The 23,767-nt window shown below is 40.3% G+C and overlaps 1 protein-coding gene across 1 annotated transcript in view; it reads left to right on the top strand.

Annotated features, from left to right (window-relative positions):
* The window catches only part of FNDC3B (fibronectin type III domain containing 3B), a 208,635-nt gene that overhangs the window by 152,270 nt on the left and 32,598 nt on the right, over positions 1 to 23,767 (top strand). The window contains exons 12-22 of the mRNA XM_057411515.1: positions 1,861 to 1,985; positions 4,938 to 5,112; positions 5,705 to 5,791; positions 8,758 to 8,896; positions 9,451 to 9,522; positions 9,984 to 10,102; positions 10,932 to 11,037; positions 13,001 to 13,173; positions 17,244 to 17,357; positions 19,513 to 19,662; positions 22,436 to 22,716. Coding sequence (XP_057267498.1) covers positions 1,861 to 1,985; positions 4,938 to 5,112; positions 5,705 to 5,791; positions 8,758 to 8,896; positions 9,451 to 9,522; positions 9,984 to 10,102; positions 10,932 to 11,037; positions 13,001 to 13,173; positions 17,244 to 17,357; positions 19,513 to 19,662; positions 22,436 to 22,716 — 1,541 coding nt within the window. The remainder of the gene's footprint in view (positions 1 to 1,860; positions 1,986 to 4,937; positions 5,113 to 5,704; positions 5,792 to 8,757; positions 8,897 to 9,450; positions 9,523 to 9,983; positions 10,103 to 10,931; positions 11,038 to 13,000; positions 13,174 to 17,243; positions 17,358 to 19,512; positions 19,663 to 22,435; positions 22,717 to 23,767) is intronic.

The following is a 23,767-nucleotide window of genomic DNA, read 5'->3' as shown; positions in this document are numbered from 1 at the left end:
TCTTCCAATTCCACCATTCCACCAGATAATTTACTTGAGTCACACAGTAATGTTACAGCTGGAGCAGGTGGATGAAGTTGAAGACTGTATAAAACCAAGTTCTAGAACAAGTGTAGGATCACATCTTATAAATAGAAGTAAGTTATGGCTATCTGCCAGTGTGCTAAATGACCCTTCAGTGTCCTGAAATTGTGCCATGATGGAGGTCTGCATGATTGTTTCTAGTTTGATAAACATATTTTGGAGACATACTGCAAGTATTTTATGTCTTTCTTCCTTATGGGCTGCAATGCGCATGAAAAGAAGTGGAAATTGACCAGGGGCTGGTGAAAAACATATGTCCCACTCAGGCATTTTTGAGATTTTGGGGCATTTAAAGTTGATGTATTGAGTGTGGAGGAAGAATGGTGTGTGAGAGGGCACACAGACCCCAAGGAGGCAGCAACAGGTGAGGCTGCAGTGAGGGACATTTGTGTGAATTATCTTACTGTTAGTCTGCTTAGGCATAGAAACATCAAATCTTCTTTCAAGCTTTGTATGCCAGGTGAAATAAGTAGCTTTGTGTATGGGCAGATGTTCATTTTTATTTTATCTCAGTAAAATAGACCTGTAGACAGGTGCCAAAACCAGCGAATGCTATAGCAGAGCTCTTAAGTCAGAAGTTGCAGAGATGGCTATAACTATCTCCTGCACCAGTTCAAGCTCACAGGTGTGCTTTGTTAGGTTTCTATCCTGGTGTGCTTTTGGGTTCTTTATAATGTGATTATGCATTAATTTTGTGTTCAAGTATTGAAATTAAAACTCCTTTAAACTGCTTCAGCTCAGGGAGAAATTATTTATGTGGAGCTGAGCAGTTTATGCCCTTTCCCCAAAGGATTTCAAATTGACCATTTCCCGTGTGTTGCACAGGATGAGACCAAATATTCTTTGTTGTCCTGTGGTCTGTGTCCTGCAAAAAGCTCAGCTTTGTTTTTACCTCAAGGGTACCAGGTTGGGTGGGATTGAAAAGGGTTTTGGTTTCTTTTAAATGTGGCGGGGAGGTAGAGGACTTCTGAATGTTCATGTCCTCAGCTGTACTGGTTTGTACCTGAGGAAGTACTTGGGAGCTGGGGAAGTGTCTCAATACCTTCTCTCACTGCTGCCCCATCTTAGGTTTGTCAGGGATCTTCATCGCTCTGGGTCATGTTGATGTGAAGCTCCAATGAAAGCTCTGTCATCCAAGTTTCTTAAGAAAGTTGCATGCTTTCTAATAAATCCTCTTTACTCATCCCATGCCACGTGCTCTGAGAACTGGGATGGTTACAGAACCTGGTACCTTAAATATCCCTCCATCTATTTTGCCCTGAAGAGCATGGGGTTCAAACCCAGGCACGTCCTTCTCGGTGGCAGCAGCTGGGGTTGGCCATGGGCTGGACCGTGGGGAGCGAGAGCCCTCTTGTGGGATAGAGTGTTTTCAAAGGACCAAAGAGAGTTTACGTGGGATTTGAGGTGCAGAGCGTAGCACTTCCGAGAAATGTTGGTTGCAGCTTTCCTATGCTCCTGTGAACAGGTCGGTTCAGAGATTAATTTTACCTTAAATTTGCACGCTTTTTTGTTAATTAGTAGGATAAATAGCGTTTCAAGCAGAATGACAAAAGATGTAGGTACGTCTCACGAAGATGGGAATCTGGCAGCAGATTGTGTGTGTTGATTCATGTTATTTTAGGTAGAATATCAGTGCTGTCAGTGGCTTGCACAGCTTTCTTTGTACACTGCCTTATGAAAGCATCTAATTCTAATATAATTTAACAGATCTTTTTAAAGTAAGAACCATGTGGTTTTGTTTCATAGCTATCCGATTACAGATTTCTCTCTTTCTAGGGAAAGAGGAACAGTGGTTTCAGAGAATGCTACTTTGGAAGCCAGAAGCATTGCAAGTTGACTAAGCTTTGTCCTGCTTTGGGTTACACCTTCCGATTAGCAGCTCAGAATGATGTCGGTACTAGGTAAGTTGCTCAAGGTACATGCTTTCTGCAGAAAAAGTGGTAATTGAAAAGTTTTAACTATCAATGACAGAATAAAGAGGAATTTCTGGGGAGATTTGGGGAGGGGTGGTGTGTTTTTTTCTCTTTATGGTTTTGTGTTAAATATCTGACATTTGCTTTATTATTAATCTCTTAGAGTAAGTCACAGCTTCCCTGGTGGTAACATTCATCTCCCAGGGAATTGCCATGTACCTTCAGCATGATGAGGTTAGCCTAAGAAGATAGGCTTCTTTTGAGGTGTTAAATGGTGTTTTGTGGTCTATTCCTAATACAAAAAGAATACATCTGTTATGTAAAATCCCCACTAGGGACCTCTGTGAACCAAGAAAAACAAGCAGGAGGAAGTTAAGTTACAGATTTTGAAAGGAATCTTGGTGTATTTATTTTTTCTGGTTTCAAGCAAAACCCTTCTGTCTTTTTTCAGCAGTACAGTCCCTTCTTTCTTCCACAGGACTGGCAGATCTGGCTGATGGGGTGGGAAAGAAGGGTGAGAGAGCCAGGACCGAGAGAGAACAGGCACATCCGTAGGCCTTGAAAGATGGGTTTCAGGTTCTGCTTTTCTTTGCACATGAAGAGATATACTCGAATGAAGATGATGAGCATTCAGACTTACTGCAATCCTCCAGGAGCTTCTGGGGAGCCCTGGGCTAAAAGTTACACAGCTGAGGACCAGAGTTTGCCCAAAGAGACGTCAGTCATGCTGCAGGGGCTGCACGCTCCTGTACTTACAGAAGGAAAGTAAGCCAGGAAGAGTTTAGCTGTGAAGAAGCTAAACATCCAGTGCTCTTGTTTACTCCTTTATTGTCCTTTGTAGCTAAACAGGATCTAATCATTATCACAAGGACAGAAAAAGAAACAATGTATTTTACTCAGAGAGATTCCTGTATTGTTTGCTTTTCCAGAACACAAGCCTCTTAGTAATATGTAGCTTTAAAAAGTTTCTTCATTCATGTTCCTGTGTTCTCCCTATGAGATGCACTGGGACTGTTCATGTGTGCAGAAGAGTCCTTTTGCAAGATTGCTTCCCTTCTTATTGAAATAATTTTTGATCTATAGAGAGAAAGAGGCTTGAGCTGGATCTGCTCAGTGTAACTCGGACTGCCGTTTTTGTGCAAAGTTCCCCGCTTTAGCATCTCTTTACCATATTCCAGATATTTAAAATATCTTAGGGCATGATTCAACCCTCCCTCCCTTTCTTTGTTCTTCTCTCTCCTTTTTTTTTTTTTTTTTCCTGAGGCTACTGGAGGGGAAAGTGAACTAAGAACTATATTTATGATGAGCTGCTCTGTGTTAATCTGTAAAGATAAGCACCAACAGCACGTGGCTTATTTTTATAGACAGCGCTCAAAATTATAACATGATAATGTCATCCAGCACTTTGTGTCATAAGACAGGTTTGGTTGGCAATAATGCTTGTGGACCTACCATTTAAGATGGTTATTGCCTTGTTTTGGGGTTAGTGGGTGGGTTTTATAACTATATATATAAAATAGGTGAATTTTATATATCTATATATATAAAAATAGGTGGATTTTATAGCTGTAAGAATATTTCGACAAATATGTTATTTTTGCAAAAGAAGACTCAGGAAAAGGAGATGTGGCTTTTTGTATTTATTAAACTCATGCCACAACTTTAACAATCAAAATATGTTTTTATTTTGGAAACAGAGGTTTGCAGATTGCAAGAATGTTACCTTCAGTTGAGAGTTCTGATGTTGTTCTCCTGAAAATTTGCCAAAATTTGTCCATTTTTAACTTCTGTTCTCAAATTTCCATTATATGTAATATATTCAGCATGGAGTCTTAAGAGAACTCTTACTACACTTGCTTGACACAACTGCCTATTATGTTTTAAGCCATTGTCTGCTGGGATTTAGAATCATAGAATAATTAGGGTTGGAAAGGACCTTAAGATCATCTAGTTCCAACCCCCCTGCCGTGAGCAGGGACACCTTACGCGAAATCATATCACCCAAGGCCTTGTCCAACCTGGTCTTGAACACCGCCAGGGATGGAGCATTCACAACCTCCCTGGGCAACCCATTCCAGTGCCTCACCACCCCAACAGGAAAGAATTTCCTTCTTATATCCAATCTAAACTTCCCCTGTTTAAGTTTGAGCCCGTTACCCCTTTTCTTATCACTACAGTCTCTAATGAAGAGTCCCTCCCCAGCATCCCTATAGGCCCCCTAGAGAAGGCCCCCTATAGAAGATAAGAGCGTGTATCTCCCCTGTTGCAGATGTTCTCTGATTGCAACCTGAGCTGTGCAAAGGAGGAACTTTATGCTCAGCTTAAAATGCAAAGAAGTTTGGGCAGGGAGAGTTGGAAGGGAGTAGAGCCAGCCTGGGAGGTTGGAAGGCGTCTGTGCCTGCACCAGACAGCTCCTACATGATGCTGAGCATGTATGGTCATGACTGGATAAATTTTCCCTGCTTTCCTTGGAGGAGGATGTCTGAAACAGTGGGACCAGATTTGCTGAAGGAGGCTGCTTTCAGGGGTGTAGCTTAAACATAAGCTGTATTCTGAGTTTATAAAAGGTGGAAACTGTATGTCAAGTTCCACTTCTGCAAGTTGAACACTTGGGACTTTATTTCCTATGTTTAGTTCCCCTTTGTTACATGAGATTTTCCTCTACTTCACAGTTCATAGTAAATATTTTTAGGCATACAAATATTATTTTTTCCAATGTTATTGGGATGAAATCTGTAAAAATGACCATGAGGACACACACAGTCCTACATTTTTTGCTATTATTAGTTCTGGCATTTCCTAACTGGGTGTTCATATTTTAACATTTTTAACACTGTCTAGATTTTTTGAAAATGTGAAATACTTCTGTAAATACACTGAGGTTTGTTTATTTAGTTCTCTTTTGTTTGTATCTTTTAACATTCCTCTGTTTCTGTGCAGTGGGTACAGCCAGGAGGTGGTGTGCTATACCGCAGGTAATATTCCTCAGACCCCTTCAGCCCCAAGGCTTGTTCGAGCTGGTGTTACATGGATCGCATTGCAGTGGAATAAAGTAGAAGGATGTACACCAGAGGAAGTGATTTCCTACACCCTGGAGATTCAGGAAGAAGATAGTGTAAGTACCATGTTACTATGAAGTATGCTGCACGAATTAGTGTTTTCACTTACTAATTCAAGATCATGGAGAAAATTGTGGATTGCAGCTTTGGAGGGTCTTTAGGACTACTGGGTACTTGGCAGGACAGAGCTGTGTGATTTATTCTGGTCCACAGCAGAATTATGAATCCTTAGCTAAAAATCTGTGTTGTCATCCATGATCACTTCACAAAGCTTTACCCAGCTCTGTAAGGTACTGGGCACCTTGTCCTTAACCAGTTCAGTCTGCTGTGTCCTTCTCACTGCTGCGTGGTGCCCTTGTGTTCTGTCATCTGCCACTTCTATTTCTGTAACATGTGTTAAACTGTCACGGTTGGATTTGTGCTTATTTTACAGAAAAATTGTATTATTCAGGTCCGTTGCAACATCCTTCTAGAAGGAAAATTATTAAGCCTTGTGTCTTAGAAGTAACAATAATGATGATGAGAATAGTAATAATAAGCACTAAAATGTAAAGGCCCTTTGCTATAATATAGCTTCAGACTATAATAGAGAGAGCACTTTCTCAGAATCCTTAGTTACGGATATTTGTCTGGTTTTGTTTTTTCTAGAATAGCATGTTTCACCCAAAGTACACTGGAGAGGAGCAAGCCTGTACTGTGAAGAATCTCAGAAGAAGCACACAGTATAAATTCAGGGTAAAATCTTTTTCCTCTTGTCACTGTGTAGTATTTTCTGTGTTGGGTTTTTTCCAGGAATGGTAGGGATCCTTTAGTACTACCTGCAAATTGGAGTCATCAAATGCAAATTTACTTTATACTGTGACCTAATAGATTAAACTGTTGTAGTTTTACTTTTATCACAGGGGAGATGCTTATTGCTCAGTCTCTTTAAAACAAGCATAGTTCTTAATACCATGTACTGTCAGGTGTGATGTTGGAAAAGTGCAACTCGGGATGTGAAGTGCTTGTAGTTTGCTGCATTGCTCCCCAAAAACCTGACCCATGGTCACAAAACCAATCTCACTTCTACGCAATGGAGCAAACACTGTAAGCTCCATTGTTGTGCACAGCTTCCTTCCCCAGCTCAGTGGCCTGTCCTCCCCTGACATGCAGAAATTGAAGCTTTTCTATCTCATAAGCGCATGTGGCTGGTTTTGGAGGTGGTTTTTAGCAGCAAGTGTTGGTGTCTCCTGTTCTGTGGGTGATCCTTCTCAAGAGAGAATGCTCTGAAGTCTTCTTGCAAACACAAAATTCAGTCATCTGCCTCACTGCTGCCAAAGCAATCAAGCACAACACAAGTGCTGGGTGCTGCTATCGAGGAGCAGACTGTGTGTTTTTTACCAGACAGCGTGTGGTGTGGCTGTCTGTTCATCCCCAAGGCCAGCCTGTCCATCCGTCCATAGCAGCTCAGCAAAGCCAGGAGCTGTGCATGGCTCCACAAGGTAGTGTTTGGCTGTGCTGTCCTGAGTGCTGGCATCCCTCCAGAGATGACAAGGAGCTGTCTGTAAAGCCAATATCCATCATGCCAACATGAAATCGTATCTGGAAGCAGCTTCATGTTGTTGTAAACAGCAGGGACTGAAGGATGCCATGGGTTTGTGTCAGTTCAGTCATTTGGCTTCTGTAGGCTATTCAGGGGCAGCAAAAAATACAGCTTTACTGATAGACTCATTTAAATCCTTAAAACCAACTTTGGATACTCTTTGACAGAAGACCTTGTGAAGTTGTGTGAAGAACTACCCGAAGAATCGGAAAGTTGTGGTGTTGCTCAAAGATGGTGCCTTTAAAGTTCAGCATTGTAAAAGCTTCAGTGGCTGTCTTACAGAAAAGGACAGTTAGCGCTTCTCTGCAGCCCTGCTTTTGAATTAAACGTGAATGTTACAAATCTGAGTTCATACCAGAGCAAACTTGTCACCTCATGTCAGTGGCTACAAGCACAACACTGATCTGACTCAACACGGAGATGTTCTCTTGTTGCATGCGTATCAGCATTAATTAGCTACAGGACTTGGGGAAGGATCCCCAAAACTATAAAACAACACCAGCAAAACCAAACACAGACACCCTGGAATGACAACAGTGTTTTAAAACTTGTGGTGGGGACTACTGGCTTGTCTTTGAACCTGGGCAAAATACGGTGCTTTGGAGAACCCCCTTAATAATAAAGAATGATGGAGATAATTTAATTCATACCAGACAATGTTTGCTTACAGAGAAGACACCTTGCTAAAATTTTTGATGAAATAAAGGTTGGTTAATTAAAGTGGCAATGGCAGTGTAGTACATTGTTGTAAAGGCATTTGTTCAATACCAGGTGAGGTTTTGGCACAGAAGGGCAAATGATACCAACAGAACAACGTGCAGTAATTTCATTCTCTGAAATGTGTGAAGTGTCAGCACAGAAGGGAATCGCCAATGGCTGTTTCTAGTGAGGTTCCACAAAAAGCAGCGCTGTGTATACTGTTTCATAATCTTATCAGTGACCTGGAAACAAAGTTTTATTTTTATTCCATGTAAGAGGATGGGGGACTCTAGGCTGGGGAGGCTGTGGCTCTGACAAGTTCCTCCTTGAACAATCAATTTAATTGGAATTTTCAGTTCCTGCCAGGCTAGTGCAGTCTTCAGCTGTATACATAGGGGAAATGTTTAAATATTGCATTACATTAGTAGCTCACTCTGATTCCCTAGAGCTGTTACTGGGATATTTGTCTAGCTCATGTATCTGGTGTTCATGGCAAGATGCCTTAAAGTGAAGAATAGTCAGAGAAGAACCGAGAGATGATACACAGGAGTTGATAGTGGCTTTAGTGTCTTGTTTAAAGCAAGCATACTTTTTGGCCTTAAAAGTTACAAGTAGTTTTCCTCAGATGCCTGTGTTAGGAGAGAGGATAGAAATGACTGCTCCTGAGAATAACAGAGCTTCCCAAGTGGAAAAGTTCCTGCTAGCTTATATTTACAGTTAGCAATTATAATACATATTTTATTACTCACTTCTTGGCAGTGGATCTTTGTCCCAGAGACTAGTGTGAGCTAATAGAGCTCTCAGCAGCCGCAAAACATAGGACCATTTGGGGTTTCTTGTATGATCTTGATCTGCTCAGTCTCCTGGCTAGGTCCTCATGTCTTAGGTTAGCAACCTTTTTCCTGAAGTCAGGAGAAGGTGCTCTTGAGTAGAAACAAAGGATTTGGCTGAGAGTTTTCTTTGTGCACATCCTGCTCATTTCAGTGGTTGTAGATTATGTTTCTTGTTTGCATGTCATCCTATTTAAGCTTATGATTACTGATACTGTGAATTAATTTGTTTTAAATAGCAATTTGAAATACAACCAAAACAAAAATAGCATAGTTGTTATCATTTTAGTCTTTTATGAGTAAATAACTGCTACATGACTCTTTTTTTAAGGGAAAAATAGCAGTGCTCTTGTCTTAAACATGTCATGATCTGTTGCTAGTGGAGGGAAGGAAGAAACCCATGTGGTTTGTAAGGAAACAACATGGCAATTTAACATCTGTTATTATATCCTACACACTTTGTTGTGTGGGGATGTGATATACTTTTCAGTTTAATGATATTTGCGCAATTGCTAAAACAAGTCTCATCCAGAACTGTCAGAAAAACAGTTACAGTAAACAATGGTAAACTTGTGGTGGTTTTGTTTCAGCTGTTTGCTTCTAATGTGGAAGGAAAGAGTTCTCCCAGCGAAGTGTTGGTCTGTACAACAAGCCCGGACAGGCCAGGACCTCCAACCAGACCCGTTATTAAGGGGCCAGTAACGTCTCATGGCTTTAGTGTGAAGTGGGGTAAGCCAGTTCAGTTTGTCATAGTAGAGCTTTTCTGGGTCATAATAAATTCTAACAAAATTATGTAAGTATTAAATATGTATTAGAACTTTGTTTTTTCATGCTGCTTCTCATCCGTAAACTTATTTGGAGAGCTTTCCAACTTAATTTGTTTTAACATTTTAAAAATTTTGTGGAAACTCTTACGTTTCAGAATCAAAAATGTAGATTGTTGTTATTGACTAACTGGCACTCAAGTACATCTTCAACCTTTTCACCTTACATTTCTTGTCCCGTTGCAGCATCATTCCAGCCGCTTCCTTCATCGATGGACAAGCCTCTATGCTGCATCTTTTTCAATGCTTTTTCCATAATTATGTTTGTGGCGTTATTATCCAGCTGCCTTATTCTGACTCATGCAGAAAACTAATGTCTGCTATATACTTATATTATAAATTCCTTAGTGTAGTTACTGTGGGGGAGTTTATGGAGGAGAAGGAGCAGAATCAGAAAAAGCTTCTGTATCGAGTGTTATATTTCACTCCTAATCTTGACAAATTACCTTATTTTTTCAGATCCTCCACAGGATAACGGTGGCTCAGAAATCCTGAAGTATCTACTAGAGATTTCTCAAGGAAGTCCAGAAGGTAAAGTTGAAACAAGTTGCCTCCGTTTCATTCTGTTATGGCTGCTATAAAGAAGTTCTGACCCTTTGGGCTAATATTTTATTAATGCACTTATGCTCTACATATGATTGAAACTGAGTTATGTACATGCAGGTTTTGAGAGAGAATTTTGGTTGGGTTTTCGGGAGGTTTTGGTGTGGCTTTTTTTAAGTATGCTCTTTTTCTTTTCTACTGGTAGAATTTTAGGCTCTATTGATGAACCTGCTGTTGGGTTTAATATATTTAATATGTTTTAAAAATACTTGTATATGTGTCTATGTATATGTATGTCTTTTAGGATAGAGTACCATTCATAGTAATATTAACACTAATGACTTCCCTGAAATACATCAGTTGTGGATGACTACATTAAGGATTTTCCTAGACACTTCTGAACGTGTTGCATTATTCTTCTCTAAACTTGGATGTATCTCCTTTTTTAGCAAATCAGTGGGAAGTGGCATATAGTGGATCAGCTACAGAATATACCTGTACTCACTTGAAACCAGGCACTTTGTATAAACTCCGGGCATGCTGTATTAGCACTGGTGGACACAGTCAGGTAAGTATTGTTTAACAGTAAGGACTATTGGGTTTATATTTTTCAGAGATTTATCCCCTATTTTTGGTAAAAGATTTCTTTAAAAATAAGGTGAATATTTTTCCTGTAGCACAGTAAACCTACACTTTACTGATTACATTTAATCTTATGTTGCAAGTTGGTGAATTTTACAAGACTTCTGTCTGCCTGATGAGATTTTTTCAGGCAGATTGCAGTATAATGAGATTAGGTTTCTTCAAAACCAAATTGTAGGTGTTTATACTTACACTAGAGAAGACCATGCTGTTTATCTGATCTGGCTACTTGCTTGAGAAAGGCCATAGACTTTTGTGTACATGAGCCTGTACTGACAAGCTGGGCATGCAGTAGGGGTAGTTTGTTGTAATAATTAATTACCTTTCACATGTCTGAATTCTTCTTTAAATTTTTGGGTTCCATTTTCCAGATGCTGATTCTTGTCATTCCCTCCTTTGAATTAAAATAATTTCAGTGCCTACACTTTTATTCCTCTTGCTTTCTTTTGTTTTTTTTTAATGATTGAGTACCTTAGGCTTGATATTATTATGAAAATTGAAATTAAGAACCCAATAACATTAGCCATCAAAGTTTCCTATGCTACAGTTGTGAGTATGCTAGTGAAAGAACTCTATTATAAATTGCATTTATAAGTAACATGCTTGATAGCATCTCCTAGCCTTTATTGTTTAACATGAATTTCTAATAAGTGGTTGTTTTAGGAAACAATTTCTTGTGCCACTTTCTAATCATACGTCACTTTGTAGGCAGTAATTGTACCAGAGAGCTAACTTTAGCTCTTGTTCTCTTCCAGTGTTCTGAAAGTTTACCTGTCCGTACACTAAGTGTTGCACCTGGTCACTGTCGGCCACCAAGAGTGTTGGGGAAGCCGAAGCACAAAGAAATACAGCTACAATGGGGTAAGCTGGTAGAGCATTTCACTGTTGATGATGTGATGTTGATGCTTTGATCTTGATGGTTAGTTGCTGAACTTGCTTTAGTTTTATTTCTATTGTTAGACCTTGTGAAAAGTTCCAGTGTATTCTGTTCACTGAGAAGTACAAAGTCAAGTGAAGTTTGTGCAAGTCAGAAATACATCTTCTCATCAACTGCTGTGGCTCTGTATTGGGTTTCTGAACTTAGCTGTCCTCCAGCTGTCTTTTAGGCCTGATACTGTGCTCCTACTTTTGTTTTAGTTGGGACCTGTCTCTATATCAGATCTATAAAGTATCAGCTATTTTAGAATATCTGTACTTTTATTGCAAAAACACCATGTGATTCAAGATCTTTTTTATTCCTTTGTAATACTGACTTAGCAGAAGCAGGTTGCTACTTCTAATATAGGACTTAAACAGGAGAGATTTAGGTTAGATATAAAGAAGCTCTTTACTGTGAAGAGTGGTGAGGCACTGAAACAGGTTACCTAAGGAAATTGTGAATGCTCCATCCCTGTCAGTGTTCAAGGCCTGATTGGATGGGGTTTGGAGAAACCTGGTCTAGTGGAAAGTGTCCCTGCCCATGGCGGGGGGCTTGGAATGAAATGATCTTAAGGTCCTTTCCAACCTGAACTGTTCTATGATTCTATGACTTCTCTCAGAAATTCGAGTTAGAACATTTTGAGGATTTTGGGTGGCTTTTAAACCCTGAGCCACAGTATAACATGCAGAGTCCGTTGGACACCTGCAATTTTGCAAAGAACTTGGACCATGGAATAATACTAGACTGCAAAAAAAATTGCACATTTTTAGAATACAATGTACAAGCCAGTATCCAAAAGATTGTTTTTTCTTTACCATGATAATCTTGCAGCATTCAGGATTCTTTGTTGCATAATTCATTAAGATAAGTTTTAGAGCAGTATGATTTCTAAGTGACAAATGCATCTCAACACCAGCATAAATTCCTCTGTGCATCCAAGATACCATGTTGTTTCCTGAATGCTTACGCTATCCCTGTTGTGGTGGAACATTGCTTTTCAGAACCCCAGGCAGGTTGATTCTGCGGTACTGTCTTGTAAAATAACATGCAAATAGTGTCAAATATATTGTTTTCATGGAGAAAAAGGTGCCCACAACAAAACAGATAACAGACATAGAAAACAAATTTAGCTTTCCAAAAAGCTTATTCCAGGTGAAGCGCAGAGATGTAGAATCTCATAAATGTTAGCAGTGTGACTAATAAAGTTCAAGCATGGTGGTTGTTCGTACTTTTATTGGGTGTTGAAGAGGTGGGGCTTTGCCAGAAATCCTACATACAAGCAGTAGTTTTGGAGTGCGCATGACCCACCTCTGCCTGTTTCCAGCTGTAGCCAGAAGCTAAGATTGGGTGAGAGAGCCACCATGTGCTTTCTTATTTTTCTATCCCAGAAAGGGTGTATTCAGCGCTAGTCCTATGCTTCATGCAGCTTCCTATACATTTGTCTCCTGCCTCAGTGACAATTTCTTTGCATGCAACACCACTTTTGAGACTGGAGAAAAGCAGCAGAGTACTTTCTTTTTTCATCCTCAGAAGATGATAGTAACTACCATGTTCTGCTTAAAAAGTAGATGGGCACCTCCTGGCGTCAAATATGACTTCTCAGGGTAGCAGATCATTGCCTTGGGGGAGGTGCTTCTCATGCATGGAATAATCTGACCTGGTGAATATGTAGGGCTAAGAGTAATTTTATTAATTTGCTTTAAAATTCTCAATCATGTGCATGGATGAGATACTGCAGGTAAGGCATCTATTGAAGAGGGTAATCATTTTTGGTAGTGTGCATGTGTGTAGATATATGTGCAGGTATATATCTACGCACATGTACTTCTGTGGTATATGAAATAAAAAATTACCTTTCCTGGCATGCATCCTTTGTTCTTAATGAATGATATGATTTCTTTCTAGATGTCCCTCCATCAGAAAGTGGCTGTCCCATCTCAGAGTATAGTGTAGAAATGACAGAACCTGAGGAAGTAGTTTCTGAAGTGTACCATGGGCCTGATCTGGAGTGCACCATCAGCAACCTTCTTCCTGGAGCAACATACCGGTTCAGAGTGAGAGCTCTGAATGATGGTGGGGTACGTGCAGAGTGCCAGAATGTGCTTTGACTTTTTCTCACTGTGGTACTGTGTCCAAGATGGAGAGTGACTGTGTTAATGCTGGTGATCAGATAGGTGATAGGGAGATAGGCAAAAGAAAATGAAGTGAGAAATGCTTAAAGGAACTTCGGAGGAAGAGCTGCAGTTTTAAATCTGGTACTCTTTTAAAAGGAAGTTTTATCTAGTAATATGATTTGACTGGCCAAAATCAGCTGCACCAAAATGTGCAAAATCCCTGCTAAAAGTCGTATCTGCTTATGAGAAGACCTCTATATATTCCCCTCCCATCAAATTCTTTCTTTTTTCTTGGAAGATCTTATTGATTCAGTCAGGTTTGAATCAGTTACACTTGGCTTTGTAAGAGCATCTTTCCAAAGGCCTTTTATAAAGGCAGTCCCAGCAAGAGTACATGGATGTTGATGTGTTTATTCCAAGGGAATCTTTATGACAGAGATAACAAGGTTTAAAGTTATTCACTTACATGGAGTTAGAATCATAGAATAGTTAGGGTTGGAATGAACCTTAAGATCACTAAGTTCCAAGCCCCCTGCCATGGGTGGGAACACCTCACACTAAACCATATCACCCAAGGCCTCGTCCAGCCTGGTCTTGAACACTGCCAGGGATGGAGCATTCACAACCTCCCTGGGCAACCCATCCAGTGCCTTACCACCCTCACAGTAAAGAACTTCTTCCTTATATCCAATCTAAACTTCCCCTGTTTAAGTTTTAACCTGTTACCCCCTGTCCTGTCACTACAGTCTCTAATGAAGAGTCCATCCCCAGCATCCTTGTAAGGCCCCCTTCAGACACTGGAAGGCTGCTATGAGGTCTCCCACACAGCGTTCTCTTCTCCAGGCTGAACAGCCCCAACTTTCTCAGCCTGTCTTCATACAGGAGGTGCTCCAGTCCCCTGATCATCCTCGTGGCCCTTCTCTGGACTTGTTCCAACAGTTCCATGTCCTTTTTATGTTGAGGACACCAGAACTGCACACAATACTCCAGGTGAGGTCTCATGAGAGCAGAGTAAAGGGGCAGGATCACCTCCTTCGACCTGCTGGTCATGCTCCTTTTGATGCAGCCCAGGATACGGTTGGCTTTCTGGGCTGTGAGCACACACTGAAGCCGGCTCATGTTCATTTTCTCATCAGTCAACACCCCCAAGTCCTTGTCCGCAGGGCTGCTCTGAATCTCTTCTCTGTTTAACCTGTAGCTGTGCCTGGGATTGTTCCGGCCCAGGTGTAGGACCTTGCACTTGGCATGGTTAAACTTCATGAGGTTGGCATCAGCCCACCTCAGAAGCGTGTCAAGGTCCCTCTGGATGGTATTCCTTCCCTCCAGTGTGTCAACCCAACCACACAGCTTGGTGTCATCGGCAAACTTGCTGGGGGCGCACTCAATCCCACTGTCCATGTCACCTTTAAAGATGTTGAACAAGACCGGTCCCAACACCGATCCCTGAGGGACACCACTCGTTACTGGTCTCCAGCTGGACATTGAGCCATTGACCACAACTCTTTGTGTGTGGCCATCCAGCCAGTTCTTTATCCACTGAGTGGTCCATCCATCAAATTGATGTCTGTCCAATTTAGAGACAAGGATGTCTTGTGGAACAGTGTCAAACGCTTTACACAAGTCCAGGTAGATGACATCAGCTGCTCTACCCCTGTCCATCAGTTCTGTAGCCCCATCATAGAAGGCCACCAGATTGGTCAGGCAGGATTTCCCCTTAGTGAAGCCATGCTGGCTGTCACCAAGCACCTTGTTGTTTTTCATGTGCCTTAGCATGCCTTCCAGGAGAATCTGCTCCAAGATTTTGCCAGGCACAGAGGTGAGACTGACTGGTCTGTAATTCCCCGGGTCATCCATTTTCCCCTTCTTGAAAATGGAGGTTATATTTCCCTTTTTCCAGTCATTGGGATCTTCACCTGACTGCCATGATTTCTCAAATATAATGAACAGTGGCTCAGCAACTTCATTCACCAGCTCCTTCAGAACCTGCAGATGGATTTCATCAGGTCCCATGGACTTGTGCATGTTCAGGTTCTTAAGATGATCTCGAACCAGATCCTCTCCTACAGTGGGCCCAAGATCTTCATTCTCACAGTCCCTGCATCTGCCTTCCAAGACTTGGGTGGTGTGATCAGAGCATTTGCCAGTGAAGACTGAGGCAAAGAAGTCATTAAGAACCTCAGGCTTCTCCAAATCCAGGGTAGGCAGTTCTCCCAATAGCTTCCAGAGGGGGCCCACGTTGTCCATATTCTTTTATTTTCAGTGTACCTATAGAATCCCTTCCTGTTATCTTTCACATCCCTATCCAAGTTTAATTCTAACTGGGCCTTAGCTTTCCTAACCTGGTCCCTAGCTTCCCAGACAACATCCCTGTATTCATCCCAGGCTGCCTGTCCTTGCTTCCACCTTTTATAAGCCTCTTTTTTTTCCTTTGAATTTTCCTAAGCAGCTCCTTATCCATCCAAGGAGGTCTCCTGGCCCTCCTGCTGCACTTCCTTCTAGTTGGGACACAACACTCCTGAGCTTGTAGCAGGTGATCCTTGAATATTGACCAAGAGTCTTGGGCCCCCCTGCCCTCTAGAGCTATATCCCATGGAACCTCACTAAGCAGGTTCCTGAAGAGTTTTGTTAAAACTTAAGTTAGGTATTAGAAAAATATGCAAGAGTGTTAAACTGTTTTGTCTTTAAAATGTCCTTTTTTTTTTTTTTTTTTTTTTGAAACATAAAGTAAATACATGTGGAAAGACTGGATTTACTTACTGGAATGGAAGCCATTGCCCACCCTGTAGTTTTGGATATATGATGCCTTGCCTTTTTTTTTTTTTTTTTCTCCTTTTGCTTTAATGGTAAAACAGTGTTTAAAGTTGCAAAGCATTTCTGGTCCTACCCTTTGTTAAATGAGGTGTCTGGTTTGGGTTTTGATTGGGGCTTTTTACCAACCGAGATGCAGAATATAGGGGGGTGTCCTTTACCAGTTGCAAACTTCCTCCCATTCAGAAAACGGAAGTAGTCAATAAATGAGATTTTTTGGAGTGTGCATTCTTTGTAATTCAAACAAAGTGAGCAGTTTTGGCCTTTCTTAATAGCATAAATACTGATACATTTTGTTGAGGTTCATACATTTCTGGGGTTCATAATTTCAGTGTTGTTCAGCACTTGTAGTGGCTCATTTTTTTCATAGTTGCTAGTATTGCATTCCAGAATAAGTAAATCCCAGTGTTTTTCCTCTCATTGCTTCCAGCAAAGTTCCTTTGTTCTGGAGAATGATTTTTAATTAGCTTGGGGATGTGCTGAACAAACTTCATTATCCCACTCAAGAAGCCTCAGAAAAAGGCTATTTCTATTGTTATCTCTCCCGTCCTCACACTGCTGGCTGAAGACAGTTTTCCAGACTCTTGAAAATTGTCTTTTCTTTTGCTAACATGCATTTAAATTACTCTTCTACCAAGGGCTCAAAAGTTGTCTGGGCAGGTGGCTTAGCTGCCTGTGGAGCTAGGCCATAGGCCGTGTGTGTGCATCATGCCCCTGCATGTTGAACCCAGGGCTCCATCACATGCTGACCATTCGTAATTAACATGTAGCAGGCATTTTATATAAAAGAAGCTGGATTTGGACTCCAGTATGTGCTTTACTGTTGCTGTGCTCGCTCTTAACATCCACGAGAAGTCAGTTATGCTGGACTATTTCACAGACATATGAACACATTAAGGTAAGGCAGAGGGACACAAACTGTTCCTCAGTTGCTGAGTGCACATTCTCACTCTTAGGTAAGTTGGAGGTGGCTTAGGCTCTCATGGACACTCATTGCCGCTTAGGAGGATTTACATGCTATCTGCTCATACCTGAACTTACCTCACCTTTTAACATTGCGGTAATTCACCTATCTCATACTGAGCTCTGGTGCCGAATGTTGGAAGCCTGGTCTACCTTTGAGAAAGTTTTTTGCAAGTTTGTGTGCTGTTCTTGGAAAGCCTTTGAAGAATGTGAGATGGGTGTATGCTTATATATTAATGTACAGACACCTTGTTCCCTTCTAGTACGGGCCATATTCAGAAGCTACAGAAGTCACCACAGCAGCAGGACCGCCTGGCCAGTGCAGAGCACCTTCCCTGTCCTTTCTGTCCGACACATGTGTACTTATAAGCTGGGAGGTAAGTTGGGTGCCCTCATTGTTTCATTTTCGTTTTGCTTCTCCAAACTAATATGGCCACTTGAAAGCTAGATTGAGAGCTATTCAGTGGTTTGGAACTATTTTTTGTATTAAAAAAACCCTTTGTGGAAACTCTTCTGTTGTAGAAAATCGTCTTCTCTACTTTTCTCCATAAAAAATTATATAAAGTTGATTATGAGGCATCTCATAATCAGGATTCAGACACAAGACCTCCCTATACTGGCATCAGATGACAGAGGGCTGGTTGGGTAGAAATGCTCTCTACAGCCTTTTAGCATGTCAGCATGTCCTAGGGTGGAATTGTGAAGGCAAATATTTGATTTTGGCTGCAATTGGAGTCTCCAGTACGAAAATAACTGCACAAATGCTTATGATGTACGTTTTTTCCTCAAAAGTGTTTGTCTCTTCCCCAAATATTTACTTTTGTTTTAGTTTGTGTTCATTCCTTCTCCATTCTGCAGAACCTTGGACATTGGACTCTTAAAATCAGTCTTATCTGAAATGCTGAGAGAAGTTAATAAGGGTCACTAAAAAAAAAAACAAAAACAAAACAACAGAAAAACATGTAATTAAGGAAGAAAGGAAAGACGTTGTCATAAAGAACATGATACGGAGCAGTGGGGCTGTAGTTCTGTCATAGACTGCCTTTGAAAACCTAGCAGCCGTTCCAGCCATGCATCAGTTGGGTCCTTCCATAAAGGGATGCCCCTGGGAGAAAGAAGTTGGTAACATTCATCAGATGCTCAAATAAATAAATTGTGCTAACAACCATTTCTAGATAAAAACATAAACTGAGTTTAATTTTATAGTGGAGTAGGTGCGGTTTGTGTAGGTTGAGGATATTTGTTAATATTTCTTGCAACATTTTGTGGCACTAAGCTAGAAGTTACACTGAACTTTTAAATGCTACCTTTTAGTAAGAGTATGAATGTACAGGCATTTGCTTTTCCCAGCCATGAGCCAATGCAGCAGTGTTTCTGGTAGGCTCTGTGTTTATATGCAGGATATATTTGTTTGTTCTAGCTAAAAATGAAGCTGTGGAAGGAGTAATGTGGTTTGCAATGGTTATGTTTTCTTAAAGAGTCTACCATTTTTTGGCTGATATGAATATGAAGGAAAAACAGTGGAGGACTGTGGAGCTTTTTGTCTGGCTACAGAGCACACCGTGGTGCCCACTGTACCTTTTTTGCACCTTGATTTAAAACACTGGCTTAGCAGTTCTGAATGCTGCTACTAAAATAGCCGGATGCTCAGAGGCAGAGCTAGGGAAGCCCCTGTGCGTGCAGAGGCTGGTCACTGTGGCGTGCAGTGATGCCCTGGATCTATTTACTGAAAATCACTCCTTGCATGCTGTAATCACAAAGTCTTTGTCATATCCTAGGCCACAGTTCTGCACGTAGAGCAGTGATTCTCTGAGCTGCTTCAAGCCACACAGTGCAGTTCTAGGTAGTTCTGGTAAAAACACTAAGTATTTTCGTTTTGGAACCTTGTCATTATTGCTGCAGTAGCTCATCTCCAGCAAATTCAGGTATTTATTCCATGTTCCCCTAGACTTCAGGATGATAAAAGCATTGCCGTGAGGACATATGGAACCCGTAGGAGTGTCGCTGTGGACATTAATGTACCCAGGTCCACAGTCCCGTGTCCCATACCAGGACCATTTGCTTGATGGGAGACTTTCACTGAAAACTGCAGACAAGCTTTTCAGTTGTTGAGGTTGTTCTTTTCTCAGTAAGTTTTCTCAGTGAGTAACTACTTCAGCATTGACAGGTAGCTCTTCAACAGCTGTGTTTTGATCACTCGGCTAGACTACACTAGATTGATGGGATTTTTGTGTTCTGCACAATTGTGTTTCTGCCAAGCCAGTGGAGAGACAATTTATTCCTGAGTATCCAGATGAAAAGCAAAGTAGCTGTGTACACTTTCTCGTTTCTGTGAATTCCTGTCAGGTAATTTCTGCGCAGAATTGGACTGTTTCAGTAACCTAATAGAGAAACTAATTCAGCGCTTTTCCCGTCACAGCAGTAATGGTGTATTAATTTAAAAAATAGGTTGGTTTGTTTCCCATGTACTTTATTCCATACGCAGCGAAACACAGAGATCTGAACTGAACCACATAAATATTTGTGTTGCAGAGTCTTGAATGTTCTGGTGCTGACATCTCTGAATACAGATTAGAGTGGGGAGAAGATGAGGAATCTCTAGAACCGGTATATAATGGCACAGATACCTGTTTTGAAATCAGTGAATTGTCAGCGGCAGCGCATTACTGCTGTAGGCTACAGGTATGGAAGTTACGAGGTTTTGCATGCTTTGCAATCTAAGATGTAAATGTTTTCTTTCCACTGTGTTTTTAGTTTTATCATTAGCCACTATGAGGTTATGTGTTTTGTGAGTCAGAAGGTATGTTTATTTTAAATAATGCAGACTGTTGCTGTATAACTGAACAGTTTAGATTCTGCACAATTCAAAGTGATAGAGAATCAGTGTGACTTTTACCTCTCAAAAGTTGCTCTTTTGTATCATGTGATTTATTTCAGTAAATAATGCTTTTAACAGCCACTTTGCCCTCTGGTATTAGACCAGAATTATGTTTTAGAAAAAAAAAAAAAAAGTTTTTTTCTTGATAATGAGATGTAACATCTACCTCCCAACTGAATGTTGAAGATTCTCTTAGCTTAAATAGTAAACTCAACGTCTGTTTCATTTATCAAATAAAGCGAACCAGCTGAGTAGATTCCAACGTATATAGGAGGTGGTAACTGCCAGAAAGTGAGTCTTCATCTTTATAATTTTTTCTCTTAGGTTTGTAAGAGAGGATTTCATACAGAGTCCCTGTATGATTTCTTTTTCTTTGATCTCTTTCTCTCCTGTTATTTTCAATAAAAAGTAGCAGAATATGTTTCTTTTATATATATATGAAAATAAAAATATAGCATTTCTCCTTTAAGTCTACTGAAAAATAAATGAAAAATAAAGTAAGTTGGAGTGAAGTAAAAATACTTTTTACCCAAGACACTTTTCCACAAGATTTATTTGTATGTGAAGACAGAATACCACCAGTAACCCAACCAAAAGTTCATGTATCCACCCAACTGGCAACATGTGGGCCACCCAGGATTATTTCTTTGATCAAGGACAACATGCTTCTGTCGAGTGTTTCATTCTTGGGTTTGGTTGGGTTTTTTTTTAACAGGACATAGATTTTTTAACTTTATTTTTTTTTATTTATGAAGTAGCCTTTGAGCAGTTGGCCAGCAGCCAAAGAGCTAGGGCCCCACAGCTCTAAGTACGCTCAACTGCATTTTCTGGTCATAGCTGAGTGTCTACCTTGCACTGTTGAGGAAGGCGAATTGAAAGAGCATGTGTGAGTGCCTTGGAAGTCTGAGCCAGAAAGCGCCTCTTGTTTGCGCAAGAGGGAAAGCATTCAACATCCACTGGGCAGGAAGGAGACTGTGAGACCACTTCTGCGGTGAGCAGCAGGGAGCTGAAGGAGATTTTCATGTTAAAAATGGAAACAGCTGGCTCTATAGCACCTTTGATTTCAAGTGGGCATTTATTTTAAATTACCTGCCACAAAAATGTTGCACAACTGTAGCCAGCTTTTAACACAGCCCATATCTAATTCAAAGGCAGAAGTTAAATGAAATGTACAAGACATTTTCTTGAAGTCCGTCAGTGACCCCTGCATTACTTTGTAGAGGGCTTCATCCTCTGGATCTCATCTGTGTATTATATGATTGTTATAAGATACACTGGAACTTTTAAACAATTACACACAAAAGAAGAACCAAGTATGTATAGCAGACAAAGACGGATAGTTAAATAGTTACAGAAATTTTAGTCTTTTAAAACAAAAATGAGAGGTTAATAGCTTGTTTTCTTATCTGTTAGCAGCTTTAAAAGAAAAATCTTTTGCTTTTTTAGAAATGAAGATACTCCAAACCGCATTGACTTTGCCTTCCAATAAACACACAGTATTGCTACCTCAATCTACAGTAACTCAATAAAAAGGAGAGAATTGAGCAATCAGGCATATATAACTGCAGGGCAGACAATTGTCTTTACTGTTGCTCAGCTTTTTTCCTGTAATGAATATTCCTGAAAAAAAATTGTGACTTCTGCAAAGGGAAATATTGTGTCATTTAGGGGTGGTGGGGAGAAGTATCTAGGAAGAAAAGAATAATGAAATTCCCACTGGTTATGATGATGAGATTCACCAATAAAGCAGTTAAAAGCACCACTGAAAATAAATTGCTTGGAGCAAGATACAGATTGCCAAACGCTGGTTTAGAGGTAAGACAAATAATATCATTGGCAGACCACAAAACAAGGCTCACTTTTAACAGCTCTAGGAGTGCTTCACCAAATAAAAGATGACCCTGGAGCAGGATTTGTTTTGAAGGGCTTTTTAAAGGCTGACAGATATAACTTTATTATCTCTTTCTTCAATTGAACAAAATGCCTCCTGGAGAAACAGAACACAGCTTTGCGTTTGTATTATGCATAACAGAAATAAGTCATTTACTACAGTTAATCATAGATAAGAAATCAAGCAATTATTTGATGTGTCCTTTCATTGCCATCATAGTTCTACTGGCAACGTTGTAAACCTGGATTTTCTAATTAATTCTCATCTGGTGGGAGAATCTGGGCTCACTTTTCCAAGCACAGAGGAAGTAAGGATGGTGGACAATGCTGGGCAATGTGGAAGCTGCTTTCAGAGGTCTGTGCCTTTTGGACCTCATTGTAGCTCAGCCTGTATATAATATCCTGTCATGAGGTCTGGCTGTACCTTGTGGGCTAGCAGCACACTGTACCGTATCAGGACAAACTCAGCTCAAGGGAAGGTAGTATGGTCCCTTACATGCCATTCATGAGAACCTAGTGTTTCTAAGTAGCAGGCATGAGTCCTGCTTTAGAGAATAAGCTAGCAGTACTTTTCCTCTGAAAAATCCTTGCAACTCTTCCAGGTTGCACAGTTCGTTATTATGAACTTGATAGACATGTGAAAGAGAATATTTATCCTGTAAAAATACGGGGTTTTTTTACACACAGGCTATTAACCAGGCAGGAGCTGGACCTTACAGTGATGTGGTAACCTGCCGAATCCCCGCATCTGTGCCTGATGCAGTCTGTACGCTCTCCGTGCTGGAGGATGAGCATGTGGATGCCTGTCAGCATTCACCCTCTGTGTGCCTTGTACTGAACTGGGAAGAACCATGCAATAATGGAGCTGAGATTACATCATACAACATTGACCTGGGTGACATCAGCATTCCAGTAGGGAATGTTACAAGTTATGTTATCACTAATTTGCTGCCAGAAACCTCATACCGGTGAGTACAACTTTTTTTGATGTGGTACAAAACTCTGAGGATGAGATCACGCACTTTAATTTTATGTAGAAAATGTTTATGGCATATGGATTCAGTTAAATAAACAAGTAAACCAGCAACCAAACCAACCAACCTGGGGAGAATGGAAATCTGCAATAATTCCTTTATGGAATGAATTGCGGTAGTTCATGTTTAAATATTGCTTCATCCCCACCTTCTTCCTCTTTCTCCTCTCCTTGCATATCTCTGACCTTTTTAAGTTGCTCTTTGAAGGTGAGGTTACACTGGTAGGTAAATAAATTTTAAAGATGGGAAAGTACTAAAATTACAATGTCACATCTTCTGGTTTTTCAGATGTATAGTGTTACTGTTTCAGGGACTTATATTACAAACGATATTGACCCCAGTGAGGGGATAGCAATGTGCACACAATGAACTTTTATTTGTATAGCAGCAGCTATTTTTTTTTGGCTTAGCACATGGAGATGAGTAAAAAGATAATGTGAATTTTAAACCAATTTCTTCATATTTCTTCAGAGTCTAAATTTCTAAGTGACATTGCCACCATTTTAGTATTACTATTATGTTCAGGCTCGTATGTTTTTTCCCTAACTGCCAATTAAAATAAAAATACGGTTCAGTGCAGGCAATGAACAGCAATACAGCAGAAGATGTGACAAAAGAAATTCTATTTAAAGTACTGCTCTAATAAAAACTGAAATCCAATTATCTGATTGCCCAGTTGTAAAATTAGACATAGTACAGATCTTCTGTAACATGTTTCTTTTTTGTTTGTATTCAGTGTCAAAATCCCACAGGTCTTGTGAAGTTTTAATCAAAAGTTCATTTCTCAGACTTTATCATGTACCCAAAACAGAGAACTTCTTGTAGCAAATACACAAATATGTATATTAGAAGTTATTTAAAGTGGGGAGCTTATGTTGCTTCCAGTGCCTAGTACTGTAGTTCCTGATCTTTGCCTAAAATATTTAGGTTTTAAAACCATGTAATAAAAACTAAAGATGTAGATTTATTTATGTATTTATATATA

The sequence above is a fragment of the Pezoporus wallicus genome, unplaced genomic scaffold (genome assembly GCF_028554395.1).
Source record: "Pezoporus wallicus isolate ANWC-B61680 ecotype Strahan unplaced genomic scaffold, APGP_CSIRO_Pwel_v1 contig_6899, whole genome shotgun sequence".
In the NCBI taxonomy this organism is placed as follows: Eukaryota; Metazoa; Chordata; class Aves; order Psittaciformes; family Psittacidae; genus Pezoporus; species Pezoporus wallicus.
Note: the sequence above shows the minus strand (reverse complement) of the source record. Positions and strands in the feature narration are given on the sequence as shown.